This window comes from Oncorhynchus keta, unplaced genomic scaffold (genome assembly GCF_023373465.1).
Source record: "Oncorhynchus keta strain PuntledgeMale-10-30-2019 unplaced genomic scaffold, Oket_V2 Un_contig_2935_pilon_pilon, whole genome shotgun sequence".
Taxonomy (NCBI): Eukaryota; Metazoa; Chordata; class Actinopteri; order Salmoniformes; family Salmonidae; genus Oncorhynchus; species Oncorhynchus keta.
This window is the reverse complement of record NW_026286506.1, coordinates 16,786-33,602: the sequence shown is the minus strand read 5'-3', so window position 1 is coordinate 33,602 and position 16,817 is coordinate 16,786. Positions and strand designations below refer to the sequence as shown.

Sequence of the window (16,817 nt, the reverse complement as noted above, 5' to 3'; positions counted from 1 at the left end):
CCACCTGGTGTCCCAGGTCTAAATCAGTCCCTGATTAGAAGGGACTCACCCACCTGGTGTCCCAGGTCTAAACCAGTCCCTGATTAGAGGGGACTCACCCACCTGGTGTCCCAGGTCTAAACCAGTCCCTGATTAGAGGGGACTCACCCACCTGGTGTCCCAGGTCTAAACCAGTCCCTGATTAGAGGGGACTCACCCACCTGGTGTCCCCATGAAGTGTAAACCAGTCCCCTGATTAGAGGGGACTCACCCAACCCTTTAACTAAAGACGACCCATGAAGTGTGACCGGAACCCTTTAACTAGAGACGACCCATGAAGTGTGACCCCTTTAACTAGAGACGACCCATGAAGTGTGAACCCTTTAACTAGAGACGACCCATGAAGTGTGACTGGAAACCCTTTAACTAGAGACGATCCATGAAGTGTGACTGGAAACCCTCTAACTAGAGACGACCCATGAAGTGTGACCCCTTTAACTAGAGACAACCCATGAAGTGTGACTGGAAACCCTTTAACTAGAGACGACCCATGAAGTGTGACTGGAAACCCTCTAACTAGAGATGACCCATGAAGTGTGACCCCTTTAACTATAGACGACCCATGAAGTGTGACCGGAAACCCTTTAACTAGAGACGACCCATGAAGTGTGACTGGAAACCCTTTAACTAGAGACGACCCATGAAGTGTGACCGGAAACCCTTTAACTAGAGACGACCCATGAAGTGTGACCCCTTTAACTAGAGACGACCCATGAAGTGTGACTGGAAACCCTTTAACTAGAGACAACCCATGAAGTGTGACCCCTTTAACTAGAGACAACCCATGAAGTGTGACTGGAAACCCTTTAACTAGAGACGACCCATGAAGTGTGACTGGAAACCCTAACTAGAGACGACCCATGAAGTGTGACTGGAAACCCTCTAACTAGAGATGACCCATGAAGTGTGACCCCTTTAACTAGAGACGACCCATGAAGTGTGACCGAAACCCTTTAACTAGAGACAACCCATGAAGTGTGACTGGAAACCCTCTAACTAGAGATGACCCATGAAGTGTGACCCCTTTAACTAGAGACGACCCATGAAGTGTGACCGGAAACCCTTTAACTAGAGACGACCCATGAAGTGTGACTGGAAACCCTTAACTAGAGACGACCCATGAAGTGTGACTGGAAACCCTTTAACTAGAGACGACCCATGAAGTGTGACCGGAAACCCTTTAACTAGAGACGACCCATGAAGTGTGACCCCTTTAACTAGAGACGACCCATGAAGTGTGACTGGAAACCCTCTAACTAGAGACAACCCATGAAGTGTGACCCCTTTAACTAGAGACAACCCATGAAGTGTGACTGGAAACCCTTTAACTAGAGACGACCCATGAAGTGTGACTGGAAACCCTCTAACTAGAGATGACTCATGAAGTGTGACCCCTTTAACTAGAGACAACCCATGAAGTGTGACTGGAAACCCTTTAACTAGAGACGACCCATGAAGTGTGACTGGAAACCCTTGGTAACTAGAGACGACCCATGAAGTGTGACCGGAACCCCTTTAACTAGAGACAACCCATGAAGTGTGAACCCTCTAACTAGAGACAACCCATGAAGTGATGACCCCTTTAACTAGAGACGACCCATGAAGTGTGACTGGAAACCCTTTAACTAGAGACGACCCATGAAGTGTGACTGGAAACCCTCTAACTAGAGATGACCCATGAAGTGTGACCCCTTTAACTAGAGACGACCCATGAAGTGTGACCGGAAACCCTTTAACTAGAGACAACCCATGAAGTGTGACTGGAAACCCTCTAACTAGAGATGACCCATGAAGTGTGACCCCTTTAACTAGAGACGACCCATGAAGTGTGACCGGAAACCCTTTAACTAGAGACGACCCATGAAGTGTGACCGGAAACCCTTTAACTAGAGACGACCCATGAAGTGTGACCGAAACCCTTTAACTAGAGACGACCCATGAAGTGTGACCCCTTTAACTAGAGACGACCCATGAAGTGTGACCGGAAACCCTTTAACTAGAGACGACCCATGAAGTGTGACCGAAACCCTTTAACTAGAGACGACCCATGAAGTGTGACTGGAAACCCTTAACTAGAGACGACCCATGAAGTGTGACCGGAAACCCTTTAACTAGAGACGACCCATGAAGTGTGACCCCTTTAACTAGAGACGACCCATGAAGTGTGACTGGAAACCCTTTAACTAGAGACGACCCATGAAGTGTGACTGGAAACCCTTTAACTAGAGACGACCCATGAAGTGTGACTGGAAACCCTTTAACTAGAGACAACCCATGAAGTGTGACTGGAAACCCTCTAACTAGAGATGACCCCTGAAGTGTGACTGGAAACCCTAACTAGAGATGACTCATGAAGTGTGACCCCTTTAACTAGAGATGACCCATGAAGTGTGACTGGAAACCCTCTAACTAGAGATGACCCATGAAGTGTGACTGGAAACCCTCTAACTAGAGACGACCCATGAAGTTTGACCCCTTTAACTAGAGACGACCCATGAAGTGTGACTGGAAACCCTCTAACTAGAGATGACCCATGAAGTTTGACCCCTTTAACTAGAGACAACCCATGAAGTGTGACTGGAAACCCTTTAACTAGAGACGACCCATGAAGTGTGACTGGAAACCCTCTAACTAGAGATGACCCATGAAGTTTGACCCCTTTAACTAGAGACGACCCATGAAGTGTGACCGAAACCCTTTAACTAGAGACGACCCATGAAGTGTGACCCCTTTAACTAGAGACAACCCATGAAGTGTGACTGGAAACCCTTTAACTAGAGACGACCCATGAAGTGTGACTGGAAACCCTTTAACTAGAGACAACCCATGAAGTGTGACCCCTTTAACTAGAGACGACCCATGAAGTGTGACCGGAAACCCTCTAACTAGAGACGACCCATGAAGTGTGACTGGAAACCCTCTAACTAGAGATGACCCATGAAGTGTGACCCCTTTAACTAGAGACGACCCATGAAGTGTGACCGAAACCCTTTAACTAGAGACGACCCATGAAGTGTGACTGGAAACCCTTTAACTAGAGACGACCCATGAAGTGTGACCGGAAACCCTTTAACTAGAGACGACCCATGAAGTGTGACCCTTTAACTAGAGACGACCCATGAAGTGTGACTGGAAACCCTCTAACTAGAGACGACCCATGAAGTGTGACCCCTTTAACTAGAGACAACCCATGAAGTGTGACTGGAAACCCTTTAACTAGAGACAACCCATGAAGTGTGACTGGAAACCCTCTAACTAGAGATGACCCCTTTAACTAGAGACGACCCATGAAGTGTGACCCCTTTAACTAGAGACGACCCATGAAGTGTGACTGGAAACCCTTTAACTAGAGACGACCCATGAAGTGTGACTGGAAACCCTCTAACTAGAGATGACTCATGAAGTGTGACCCCTTTAACTAGAGACAACCCATGAAGTGTGACCGGAAACCCTTTAACTAGAGACAACCCATGAAGTGTGACTGGAAACCCTCTAACTAGAGATGACCCCTTTAACTAGAGACGACCCATGAAGTGTGACTGGAAACCCTCTAACTAGAGATGACTCATGAAGTGTGACCCCTTTAACTAGAGACAACCCATGAAGTGTGACCGGAAACCCTTTAACTAGAGACGACCCATGAAGTGTGACCGGAAACCCTTTAACTAGAGACGACCCATGAAGTGTGACCGAAACCCTTTAACTAGAGACGACCCATGAAGTGTGACCCCTTTAACTAGAGACGACCCATGAAGTGTGACCGGAAACCCTTTAACTAGAGACTGACCCATGAAGTGTGACCGAAACCCTTTAACTAGAGACGACCCATGAAGTGTGACCGAAACCCTTTAACTAGAGACGACCCATGAAGTGTGACTGGAAACTCTTTAACTAGAGACGACCCATGAAGTGTGACCCCTTTAACTAGAGACGACCCATGAAGTGTGACTGGAAACTCTTTAACTAGAGACGACCCATGAAGTGTGAACCCTTTAACTAGAGACAACCCATGAAGTGTGACTGGAAACCCTTTAACTAGAGACGACCCATGAAGTGTGACCGGAACCCCTTTAACTAGAGACGACCCATGAACTGTGATCCCTTTAACTAGAGACGACCCATGAAGTGTGAACCCTCTAACTAGAGACGACCCATGAAGTGTGAACCCTTTAACTAGAGACAACCCATGAAGTGTGACTGGAAACCCTTTAACTAGAGACGACCCATGAAGTGTGACTGGAAACCCTCTAACTAGAGACGACCCATGAAGTGTGACCGGAACCCCTTTAACTAGAGACGACCCATGAAGTGTGACTGGAAACTCTTTAACTAGAGACGACCCATGAAGTGTGACCCCTTTAACTAGAGACAACCCATGAAGTGTGACTGGAAACCCTTTAACTAGAGACGACCCATGAAGTGTGACTGGAAACCCTCTAACTAGAGACGACCCATGAAGTGTGACCGGAAAACCTTTAACTAGAGACGACCCATGAAGTTTGACCCCTTTAACTAGAGACAACCCATGAAGTGTGACTGGAAACCCTTTAACTAGAGACGACCCATGAAGTGTGACCCCTTTAACTAGAGACAACCCATGAAGTGTGACTGGAAACCCTTTAACTAGAGACGACCCATGAAGTGTGACCCCTTTAACTAGAGACGACCCATGAAGTGTGACTGGAAACCCTTTAACTAGAGACGACCCATGAAGTGTGACTGGAAACCCTCTAACTAGAGACGACCCATGAAGTGTGAACCCTTTAACTAGAGACAACCCATGAAGTGTGACCCCTTTAACTAGAGACGACCCATGAAGTGTGACTGGAAACCCTTTAACTAGAGACGACCCATGAAGTGTGACCCCTTTAACTAGAGACGACCCATGAAGTGTGACTGGAAACCCTCTAACTAGAGACGACCCATGAAGTGTGACCCCTTTAACTAGAGACGACCCATGAAGTGTGACCCCTTTAACTAGAGACGACCCATGAAGTGTGACTGGAAACCCTTTAACTAGAGACGACCCATGAAGTGTGACTGGAAACCCTCTAACTAGAGACGACCCATGAAGTGTGACTGGAAACCCTTTAATGTAACCCTTTAGAGATGACAGCTCTTCCTCTCCGTCACGTGGAAGGTCACGTCCTCCAACAGTGGAACACAGTAAATACTGAGCAGCTGTCCTCTCACACAGATCCAGGCTCAGAGGTAGAAATCACCATGGAAATCCTTATCGGGATAGCACAGTAATCTGATGCAGTGATTGGAGGTTAGTTTTGGTCCTTGTGGTCCTCAGGACAATCTGATGCAGTGATTGGAGGTTAGTTTTGGTCCTCAGAACAATCTGATGCAGTGATTGGAGGTTAGTTTTGGTCCTCAGGACAATCTGATGCAGTGATTGGAGGTTAGTTTTGGTCCTCAGAACAATCTGATGCAGTGATTGGAGGTTAGTTTTGGTCCTCAGAACAATCTGATGCAGTGATTGGAGGTTAGTTTTGGTCCTTGTGGTCCTCAGGACAATCTGATGCAGTGATTGGAGGTTAGTTTTGGTCCTTGTGGTCCTCAGGACAATCTGATGCAGTGATTGGAGGTTAGTTTTGGTCCTTGTGGTCCTCAGAACAATCTGATGCAGTGATTGGAGGTTAGTTTTGGTCCTTGTGGTCCTCAGGACAATCTGATGCAGTGATTGGAGGTTAGTTTTGGTCCTCAGAACAATCTGATGCAGTGATTGGAGGTTAGTTTTGGTCCTCAGAACAATCTGATGCAGTGATTGGAGGTTAGTTTTGGTCCTCAGAACAATCTGATGCAGTGATTGGAGGTTAGTTTTGGTCCTCAGAACAATCTGATGCAGTGATTGGAGGTTCGTTTCTCCAGTTGTATTGTTCTTCAACAGTTACAGTCTAATGTTACCAAATCATCAACAATCCTATCAGTCTTCTAAACACTGGTTTTCACATGGGTTAAAACTGCCCAAAATGTCAACATTTCAAAAGGTTCCCAAATTAAGTCAATACAAAGAAAGAAACAATTGAAGGGAATATAAAACAAGGGAATTTTGGCTTCACCAAATGACATACAAACAGTTTTAGTACATTTTAAACTGCTCTTCCAGCTATTACTGGAGCCTTTACCTGCTGTGTGCTTTAAAACTATAACGTTGAACTAAAACAATTCGCTGAAATATAACTGCAAAATGAACTGCTGTGGAGAGTTTATTAACAAAACATCTTGAAGTATTAATATTTAATCAAAAAACACATTATTTACATGTCAAAAGTTTTTAATAAAAATATCTTATAATTACAATAGTCTTTCTGAGGATAATAGATCTTTTGTTCCACCTCGAGCATCTGATTCTACATAGACCATCTGAATTGTCTCCAGCCGTTTGTTCCTCTTAACAATATGAAACATTTCAGGGCTAAACCTTGTCCGACACAAATCATCCATTTTAAAAACCTTGTCCGACACAAATCATCCATTTTAAACAATAGATGGTAAAACATGTACAATTATATTCCTGTTTAGTAAAGTTCCACACTGTAGGTTTAGTTATTTTTATTTTATAAACCGGTATTTGTCACATTTTATAAACTGGTATTTGTCACATTTTATAAACCGGTATTTGTCACATTTTATAAACCGGTATTTGTCACATTTTATAAATGTGTCACATTTTATAAACGGGTATTTGTCACATTTTATAAACGGGTATTTGTCACATTTTATAAACGGGTATTTGTCGTTCAACAAGCTCTAGTTTCTAGCGAAGACCTCACAACAACAAGGGATTCTTCATTCACCCTTTCAGGTTGTAATTGTATTTGACATATACAGTTAAGGAATGGGTCAGTTGAACGTAGCTTTAGTTTGTTTCTAATAAATGTGTTATAAATAGGATTTTATTTGACAGTCGTAGGTTCTCCAGCGGGGGATCCCCTGTGTGATAAAGCTCCGTGTGGCTGGCTGAGATTCCCTGGCTGGAGGCTGAGGCTGTGCTGGCTGTGGACTGGAGCAGCTCTGCTCTCTGCTCTCAGCTCTGCTCTCAGCTCTGCTCTGCACACCTGTGGACAGAATGAATAGATGGGGTGTGTGAACGGTCTGCTCCAGACTGACTGGCGCCAACAACACAACACAGGGCTTCATCAACAAGCCAAAACAAACGGACCGGCTCAGACAACTGACTTCCAGTATACCACAAACACAGCTGCCTGTCAGCCTGCCTGTCAGCCTGCCTGCCTGCCTGCCTGCCTGCCTGCCTGCCTGCCTGTCTGTCTGTCTACGTACCTCCCTGCCTGCCTGCCTGTCTGTCTGTCTGTCTGTCTGTCTACGTACCTCTACGTACTACTCATAATAATAATAATAACAACAACAACAAATAATAATACTACTACTGCTACTACTCATAATAATAATAACAACAACAACAATAATACTACTACTACTACTACTACTACTACTACTAATAATAATAATAACAACAACAACAACAACAACAACAACACTACTACTACCACTACTACTCATAATAATAATAACAACAACAACAATACTACTACTAATAATAATAATAATAAACAACAATAATACTACTACTTATAATAATAATAACAACAACAACAACAACAATAATACTACTACTACTACTACTACTACTCATAATAATAATAATAATAATAACAACAACAATACTACTACTACTACTACTACTCATAATAATAACAACAACAATACTAATAATAATACTGCTACTAATCAGGTGGTTAGAGCGTTGGACTAGTTAACTGTAAGGTTGCAAGATTGGATCCCCGAGCTGACAAGGTGAAAATCTGTCGTTACTGCCCCTGAACAATAATAATAATAATTAACCCACTGTTCCTAGACCAGTTAACCCACTAATAATAACCAACAACAATACTACCCAGGCCATCATTAAAAAATAATACTACTACTACTGTACTTCTTAATAATAATACTCATGCCCTAGTTAAATAAAATAAAATAAATATAAATATATATATATATAAAAATTTGGCAAAATCGGCACCCAAAAATACCAATTTCCGATTGTTATGAAAATTTTAATCGGCCCTAATTAATCAGCCATTCCGATTAATCGGTCGACCTCTACTCATAACAATAATAATAATTCTGCTACTTCTACTCAGAATAATAATAATACTGATAGTACTATTCATAATAACAATAATAATAATACTGCTACTACTTCTCTGAATAATAATAATAATAATAATAATAATACTACTGATAGTACTACTCATAATAATAACAATAATATTAATAATAATAATAATAATATTACTAGTACTACTCAATAACAACAATACTCCAACTATTACTCATAATAATAATAATAATAATAATAATACTGATAGTACTACTCATAATAATAACAATAATATTAATAATAATAATAATATTACTAGTACTACTCAATAACAACAATACTCCTACTATTACTCATAATAATAATTACAATAATTATAATACTGCGACTATTACTCATAATAACAATAATAATAATAATACTGACAGTACTACTTAATAATAATAATACTAATACTAATACATCTGCTACTACTACCCATAATAATAATACTACTAGTACTACCCATAATAATAATACTACTAGTACTACCCATAATAATAATACTACTAGTACTACCCATAATAATAATACTACTAGTACTACCCATAATAATAATACTACTAGTACTACCCATAATAATAATACTACTAGTACTACCCATAATAATAATACTACTAGTACTACCCATAATAATAATACTACTAGTACTACCCATAATACTAATGCTGCTAATACTACTCACAATAATAATAATATTGCAAGTACTACTCATAATAATAATACTGCTAGTACTACCCATAATAATACTACTGGTACTACTCACAATACTACTAGTACTACCCATAATACTAATACTACTAGTACTACTCATAATAATAATACTGCTAGAACTACTCATAATAATACTACTGGTACTACTCGCAATAATACTAATACTGCTAGTACTACTCATAATAATAATAATACTGCTGGTGCTACTCATAATAATAATACTGCTAATACTACTCATAATAATAGTAATACTGCTAGTACTACTCATAATAATACTAATCCAGGTGAATTCAAGGTATATTTCATTGAAGAGACAACACAGATTGTGAAGCAGATTTAAACCAGAATAATAGGATCCTACTCACCATTGGCCATTTCTCAGCGACACAAAACTGAGTCATCCTTTTTGCCTGATGACATCGTCTGAAATAAGAGAAACGAGAATGAATACTACCTGACAGTTTATGAGTCAGGTAAGGTGACACAAACCACGAGCTATACAGAGAATGAATACTACCTGACAGTTTACGAGTCAGGTAAGGTGACACAAACCACGAGCTATACAGAGAATGAATACTACCTGACAGTTTATGAGTCAGGTAAGGTGACACAAACCACGAGCTATACAGAGAATGAATACTACCTGACAGTTTATGAGTCAGGTAAGGTGACACAAACCACGAGCTATACAGAGAATGAATACTACCTGACAGTTTACGAGTCAGGTAAGGTGACACAAACCACGAGCTATACAGAGAATGAATACTACCTGACAGTTTATGAGTCAGGTAAGGTGACACAAACCACGAGCTATACAGAGAATGAATACTACCTGACAGTTTACGAGTCAGGTAAGGTGACACAAACCACGAGCTATACAGAGAATGAATACTACCTGACAGTTTACGAGTCAGGTAAGGTGACACAAACCACGAGCTATACAGAGAATGAATACTACCTGACAGTTTACGAGTCAGGTAAGGTGACACAAACCACGAGCTATACAGAGAATGAATACTACCTGACAGTTTATGAGTCAGGTAAGGTGACACAAACCACAAGCTATACAGAGAATGCAAGGACTACCTGACAGTTTCATCTGAGTCTGGAGCAGCAGTGACACAAACCATCATCTGAGCTATACAGAGAATGAATACTACCTGACTGAGTTTACATCTGAGTCATCTGATCTGATCTGGTAGCAGGGACCACAACACAACTTATCATCTGATCTATACAGAGAATGAATACATCTGACCTGAGAGCAGTTTCATCTGAGTCAGGTAAGGTGGACACAAACCTTATCATCTGAGCTATACAGAGAATGACACAACTATCATCTGATCAGTTTATCTGAGTCAGGTAGCAGGACACAAACCATCATCTGAGCTATAGCAGAGAATGAATACTACCTGGCAGTTTATCATCTGTCAGGTAAGGTGACACAAACCACGAGCTATACAGAGAATGAATACTATCATCTGACTGAGTTTAGCAGAGTCAGGTAAGGTGACCACAAACCACGAGCTATACAGAGAATGAACAACTTACTCATCTGAGAGCAGCAGGACCACAACACAACTTATCATCTGATCTGAGAACTGATCTGAGCAGTTTATCTGATCAGGTAAGGTGACACAAACACAACTATATCAGAGAATGAATACTACCTGACAGTTTATCGAGTCAGGTAAGGTTGACACAAACCATCTGATCTGAGACAGCAGGACCACATACACAACTTATCATCTGATCTGAGAGCAGCAGGACCAAGGTAACACAACTTATCATCTGATCTGAGAGCAGCAGGACCACAACACAACTTATCATCTGATCTGAGAGCAGCAGGACCACAACACAACTTATCATCTGATCTGAGGACCAGGACCACAACACAACTTATCATCTGATCTGAGAGCAGCAGCACAACACAACTTATCATCTGCAGGACCACAACACAACTTATCATCTGATCTGAGAGCAGCAGGGACCACAACACAACTTATCATCTGATCTGAGAGCAGGGACACAACACAACTTATCATCTGATCTGAGAGCACAGGACCACAACACAACTTATCATCTGATCTGAGAGCAGGAACAGCATCTGGACCACAACACAACACAACTTATCATCTGATATCATCTGATCTGAGAGCAGCAGGACAGGAGAACCACAACACAACAACTTATCATCTGATCTGAGAGCAGCAGGACCACAACACAACTTATCATCTGATCTGAGAGCAGCAGGACCACAACACAACTTATCATCTGATCTGAGAGCAGCAGGACCACAACACAACTTATCATCTGATCTGAGAGCAGCAGGACCACAACACAACTTACATCTGACTGAGAACAGCAACCACAACACAACTTATCATCTGATCTGAGAGCAGGACACAACACAACTTATCATCTGATCTGACCACAACACAACTTATCATCTGATCTGAGAGCAGCACAGCAGGACCACAACACAACTTATCATCTGATCTGAGAGCAGCAGGGACCACAACACAACTTATCATCTGATCTGAGAGCAGCAGGGACCACAACACAACTTATCATCTGATCTGAGAGCAGCAGGACCACAACACAACTTATCATCTGATCTGAGAGCAGCAGGACCACAACACAACTTATCATCTGATCTGAGAGCAGCACAGCAGGACCACAACACAACTTATCATCTGATCTGAGAGCAGCAGGACCACAACACAACTTATCATCTGATCTGAGAGCAGCAGGGACCACAACACAACTTATCATCTGATCTGAGAGCAGCAGGGACCACAACACAACTTATCATCTGATCTGAGAGCAGCAGCAGGACCACAACACAACTTATCATCTGATCTGAGAGCAGCAGGACCACAACACAACTTATCATCTGATCTGAGAGCAGCAGGACCACAACACAACTTATCATCTGATCTGAGAGCAGCAGGACCACAACACAACTTATCATCTGATCTGAGAGCAGCAGGACCACAACACAACTTATCATCTGATCTGAGAGCAGCAGGACCACAACACAACTTATCATCTGATCTGAGAGCAGCAGGACCACAACACAACTTATCATCTGATCTGAGAGCAGCACAGCAGGACCACAACACAACTTATCATCTGATCTGAGAGCAGCAGGACCACAACACAACTTATCATCTGATCTGAGAGCAGCAGGGACCACAACACAACTTATCATCTGATCTGAGAGCAGAAGGACCACAACACAACTTATCATCTGATCTGAGAGCAGCAGGACCACAACACAACTTATCATCTGATCTGAGAGCAGAACAGCAGGACCACAACACAACTTATCATCTGATCTGAGAGCAGAGCAGCAGGACCACAACACAACTTATCATCTGATCTGAGAGCAGCAGGACCACAACACAACTTATCATCTGATCTGAGAGCAGCAGGACCACAACACAACTTATCATCTGATCTGAGAGCAGCAGGACCACAACACAACTTCATCTGATCTGATCAGCAGGACCACAACACAACTTATCATCTGATCAGAGCAGGGACCACAACACAACTTATCATCTGATCTGAGAGCAGCAGGACCACAACACAACTTATCATCTGATCTGAGAGCAGCAGGACCACAACTTATCATCTGATCTGAGGACAGCAGGACCACAACACAACTTATCATCTGATCTGAGAGCAGCAGGACCACAACACAACTTATCATCTGATCTGAGAAGGACCACAGCACAACTTATCATCTGGACCACAACACAACACAACTTATCATCTGATCTGAGAGCAGCAGGATCTGACCACAACACAAACTTATCATCTGATCTGAGAGCAGCAGGACCACAACACAACTTATCATCTGATCTGAGAGCAGCAGGACCACAACACAACTTATCATCTGATCTGAGAGCAGCAGGACCACTGATCTGATCTGAGAGCAGCAGGACCACAACACAACTTATCATCTGATCTGAGAGCAGCAGGACCACAACACAACTTATCATCTGATCTGAGAGCAGCAGGACCACAACACATCATCTGATCTGAGAGCAGCAGGACCACATCTGATCTGAGAGCAGCAGGACCACAACACAACTTATCATCTGATCTGAGAGCAGCAACAGCAGGACCACAACACAACTTATCATCTGATCTGAGAACAGCAGGACCACAACACAACTTATCATCTGATCTGAGAGCAGCAGGGACCACAACACAACTTATCATCTGATCTGAGAGCAGCAGGACCACAACACAACTTATCATCTGATCTGAGAACAGCAGGACCACAACACAACTTATCATCTGATCTGAGAGCAGCAGGGACCACAACACAACTTATCATCTGATCTGAGAGCAGCAGGACCACAACACAACTTATCATCTGATCTGAGAGCAGCAGGACCACAACACAACTTATCATCTGATCTGAGAGCAGCAGGACCACAACACAACTTATCATCTGGAGAGCAGCAGGGACCACAACACAACACAACTTATCATCTGATCTGAGAGCAGCAGGGACCACAACACAACAGCAGGACCACAACACAACTTATCATCTGATCTGAGAGCAGCAGGACCACAACACAACTTATCATCTGATCTGAGAGCAGCAGGACCACAACACAACTTATCATCTGATCTGAGAGCAGCAGGACCACAACACAACTTATCATCTGATCTGAGAGCAGCAGGACCACAACACAACTTATCATCTGATCTGAGAGCAGCAGGACCACAACACAACTTATCATCTGATCTGAGAGCAGGACCACAACACAACTTATCATCTGGGACAGCAGGACAACACAACTTATCATCTGATCTGAGAGCAGCAGGACCACAACACAACTTATCATCTGATCTGAGAGCAGCAGGACCACCACAACACATCTGACTGAGAGCAGCAGGACCAGGATCTGAGACAGCAGGACCAAACACAACTTATCATCTGATCTGAGAGCAGCAGGACCACAACACAACTTATCATCTGATCTGAGAGCAGCAGGACCACAACACAACTTATCATCTGATCTGAGAGCAGCAGGACCAACAACATCATCTGATCTGAGAGCAGCAGGACCACAACACAACTATCATCTGATCTGAGAGCAGCAGGGACCACAACACAACTTATCATCTGATCTGAGAGCAGCAGGACCACAACACAACTTATCATCTGATCTGAGAGCAGCAGGGACATCATCAACACAGGACTTATCATCTGATCTGAGAGCAGCAGGGACCACAACACAACTTATCATCTGATCTGAGAGCAGCAGGACCACAACACAACTTATCATCTGATCTGATCATCTGATCTGAGCAGCAGGGACCACAACACAACTTATCATCTGATCTGAGAGCAGCAGGACCACAACACAACTTATCATCTGATCTGAGAACAGCAGGACCACAACACAACTTATCATCTGATCTGAGAGCAGCAGGACCACAACACAACTTATCATCTGATCTGAGAGCAGCAGGGACCACAACACAACTTATCATCTGATCTGAGAGCAGCACAGCAGGACCACAACACAACTTATCATCTGATCTGAGAGCAGCAGGGACCACAACACAACTTATCATCTGATCTGAGAGCAGCAGGGACCACAGACTCCTTCACCTCATGCACAGGGTCCTGTCTTTCACATGCACCAACCACTGCCACTAGAAATGACATATTATGCCTTTCAATAACATGTGTCTCTGTCAATACGATGTTTCAATAACATGTGTCTCTGTCAATACGATGTTTCAATAACATGTGTCTCTGTCAATACGATGTTTCAATAACATGTGTCTCTGTCAATACGATGTTTCAATAACATGTGTCTCTGTCAATACGATGTTTCAATAACATGTGTCTCTGTCAATACGATGTTTCAATAACATGTGTCTGTCAATACGATGTTTCAATAACATGTGTCTCTGTCAATACGATGTTTCAATAACATGTGTCTCTGTCAATACGATGTTTCAATAACATGTGTCTCTGTCAATACGATGTTTCAATAACATGTGTCTCTGTCAATACGATGTTTCAATAACATGTGTCTCTGTCAATACGATGTTTCAATAACATGTGTCTCTGTCAATACGATGTTTCAATAACATGTGTCTCTGTCAATAACATGTGTCTCTGTCAATACGATGTTTCAATAACATGTGTCTCTGTCAATACGATGTTTCAATAACATGTGTCTCTGTCAATACGATGTTTCAATAACATGTGTTTCTGTCTCTGTCAATACGATGTTTCAATAACATGTCTCTGTCAATCTTCAATAACATGTCAATACGATGTTTCAATAACATGTGTCTCTGTCAATACGATGTTTCAATAACATGTGTCTCTGTCAATACGATGTTTCAATAACATGTCTCTGTTTCAATCATGTTCTCTTAACGTGTCTCTGTCATGTTTCGATGTTTTCAATAACATGTGTCTCTGTCAATCAATAACATGTCTCTGTCAATACGATGTTTCAATAACATGTGTCTCTGTCAATACGATGTTTCAATAACATGTGTCTCTGCCAATACGATGTTTCAATAACATGTGTCTCTGTCAATACGATGTTTCAATAACATGTGTCCCTGTCAATACGATGTTTCAATAACATGTGTCCCTGCCAATATGATGTTTTCCACAAGAACATAAACAATGCCATTTGTTATTCTACAATACAGGAGTCTCCTGACTTGAAAAGGACAAAGGCACTGATACACACCACCCATTCTATATATAGTGTTCTGGACCATCCCACTGGGCACACACTGGTTGAATCAACGTCGTTTCCACGTCATTTCATTGTTGAACCAACGTGGAAGAGACGTTGAATTTACGTTGCTTCTTACCTGGTGGTCTGTGTTGAGAACCGTTAGTGGTGTCCGGTTAGAGGCTGGGGACGGCGGGCACGTCCCCGTCATGGTCCCCGTCTGTTGTTTCAGGAGAGAAGGGTGCGTCTCCAGCGCGAGCTGCAGGTCCAAGATGTAATCTATGACGTGCTGAAGGATCTCCACTTTGCTGACTTTCTTATCCTGCGGTATGGTGGGTACGAGGCGCTTGAGGCGACTGTAACACTGGTTCATATCGTCCTGCAGACACAGCTGCTCTTCTTCCTGCAACCGAGACCGGGCGATGTTCAGGCTGTGATCCGAGAGGTAGTGTAAAGAAAGCTCGTTGCCGCTGCTGCTTGAGGTGTCCTTCTGGGGGCGGACGGGAGTAGTAGCCTTCATTTCGGTAATAACGCACCCGTACCGCGGGGTAGAGAGAAAACAATCACTGCTGCCAAATACCGGAGATTATATGTAGGCGATGAAGATGGCTATGACCGACGTAAAAACCAAACTACCAAAAGAAAACGGTCGACAGAAATGTTTCAAAAGTAGTAGATTTTATTCTGTCAACGTCCCGTGGACCAGTCGGTTCCACTTCACCAAGCACCGCGTGAAGAATGAATAGATTCCGTTCACTTATATGGGAAGGGGAGGCGCCGGCGCGCCGCTGGTTGACAGTACCGGAGAGAAACTGGTCAATCACGAGCCGCCCGGTGCCCATGATGGAACCACACCACCCTATAGAAATGCGTGCCTGCCTCTGCGCTGCGGAGGGTGACGCCTGCCGAAGGTGTGTGTGTGTGTGACGCCTGCCGAAGGTGTGTGTGTGTGTGTGTGTGTGTGTGTGTGTGTGTGTGTGTGTGTGTGTGTGTGTGTGTGTGTGTGTGTGTGTGTGTGTGTGTGTGTGTGTGTGTGTGTGTGTGTGTGTGTGTGTGTGGTCGATATATAACATCTAATCAGAAAGGAGGCCGGAGCATTTGAAATAAAATGCAATAATTCTGTGTAAACTGATTATCATCGTTCACTTAAAATATAT

The 16,817-nt window shown here is 42.9% G+C and overlaps 1 protein-coding gene across 1 annotated transcript; it reads right to left on the bottom strand.

The window, feature by feature from the left end:
* Nucleotides 1-6,236: 6,236 nt before the first annotated feature.
* Nucleotides 6,237-16,454, bottom strand: LOC127923335 (DNA-binding protein inhibitor ID-4-like). The gene is made up of 3 exons (XM_052507358.1): nt 15,800-16,454; nt 9,289-9,346; nt 6,237-7,106 (listed from the first exon to the last, which is right to left on the bottom strand). The coding sequence occupies exons 1-2, from the start codon at nt 16,178-16,180 to the stop codon at nt 9,302-9,304; spliced, it is 426 nt and encodes a 141-aa protein (XP_052363318.1). The 5' UTR covers nt 16,181-16,454; the 3' UTR covers nt 6,237-7,106; nt 9,289-9,301.
* Nucleotides 16,455-16,817: the final 363 nt, after the last annotated feature.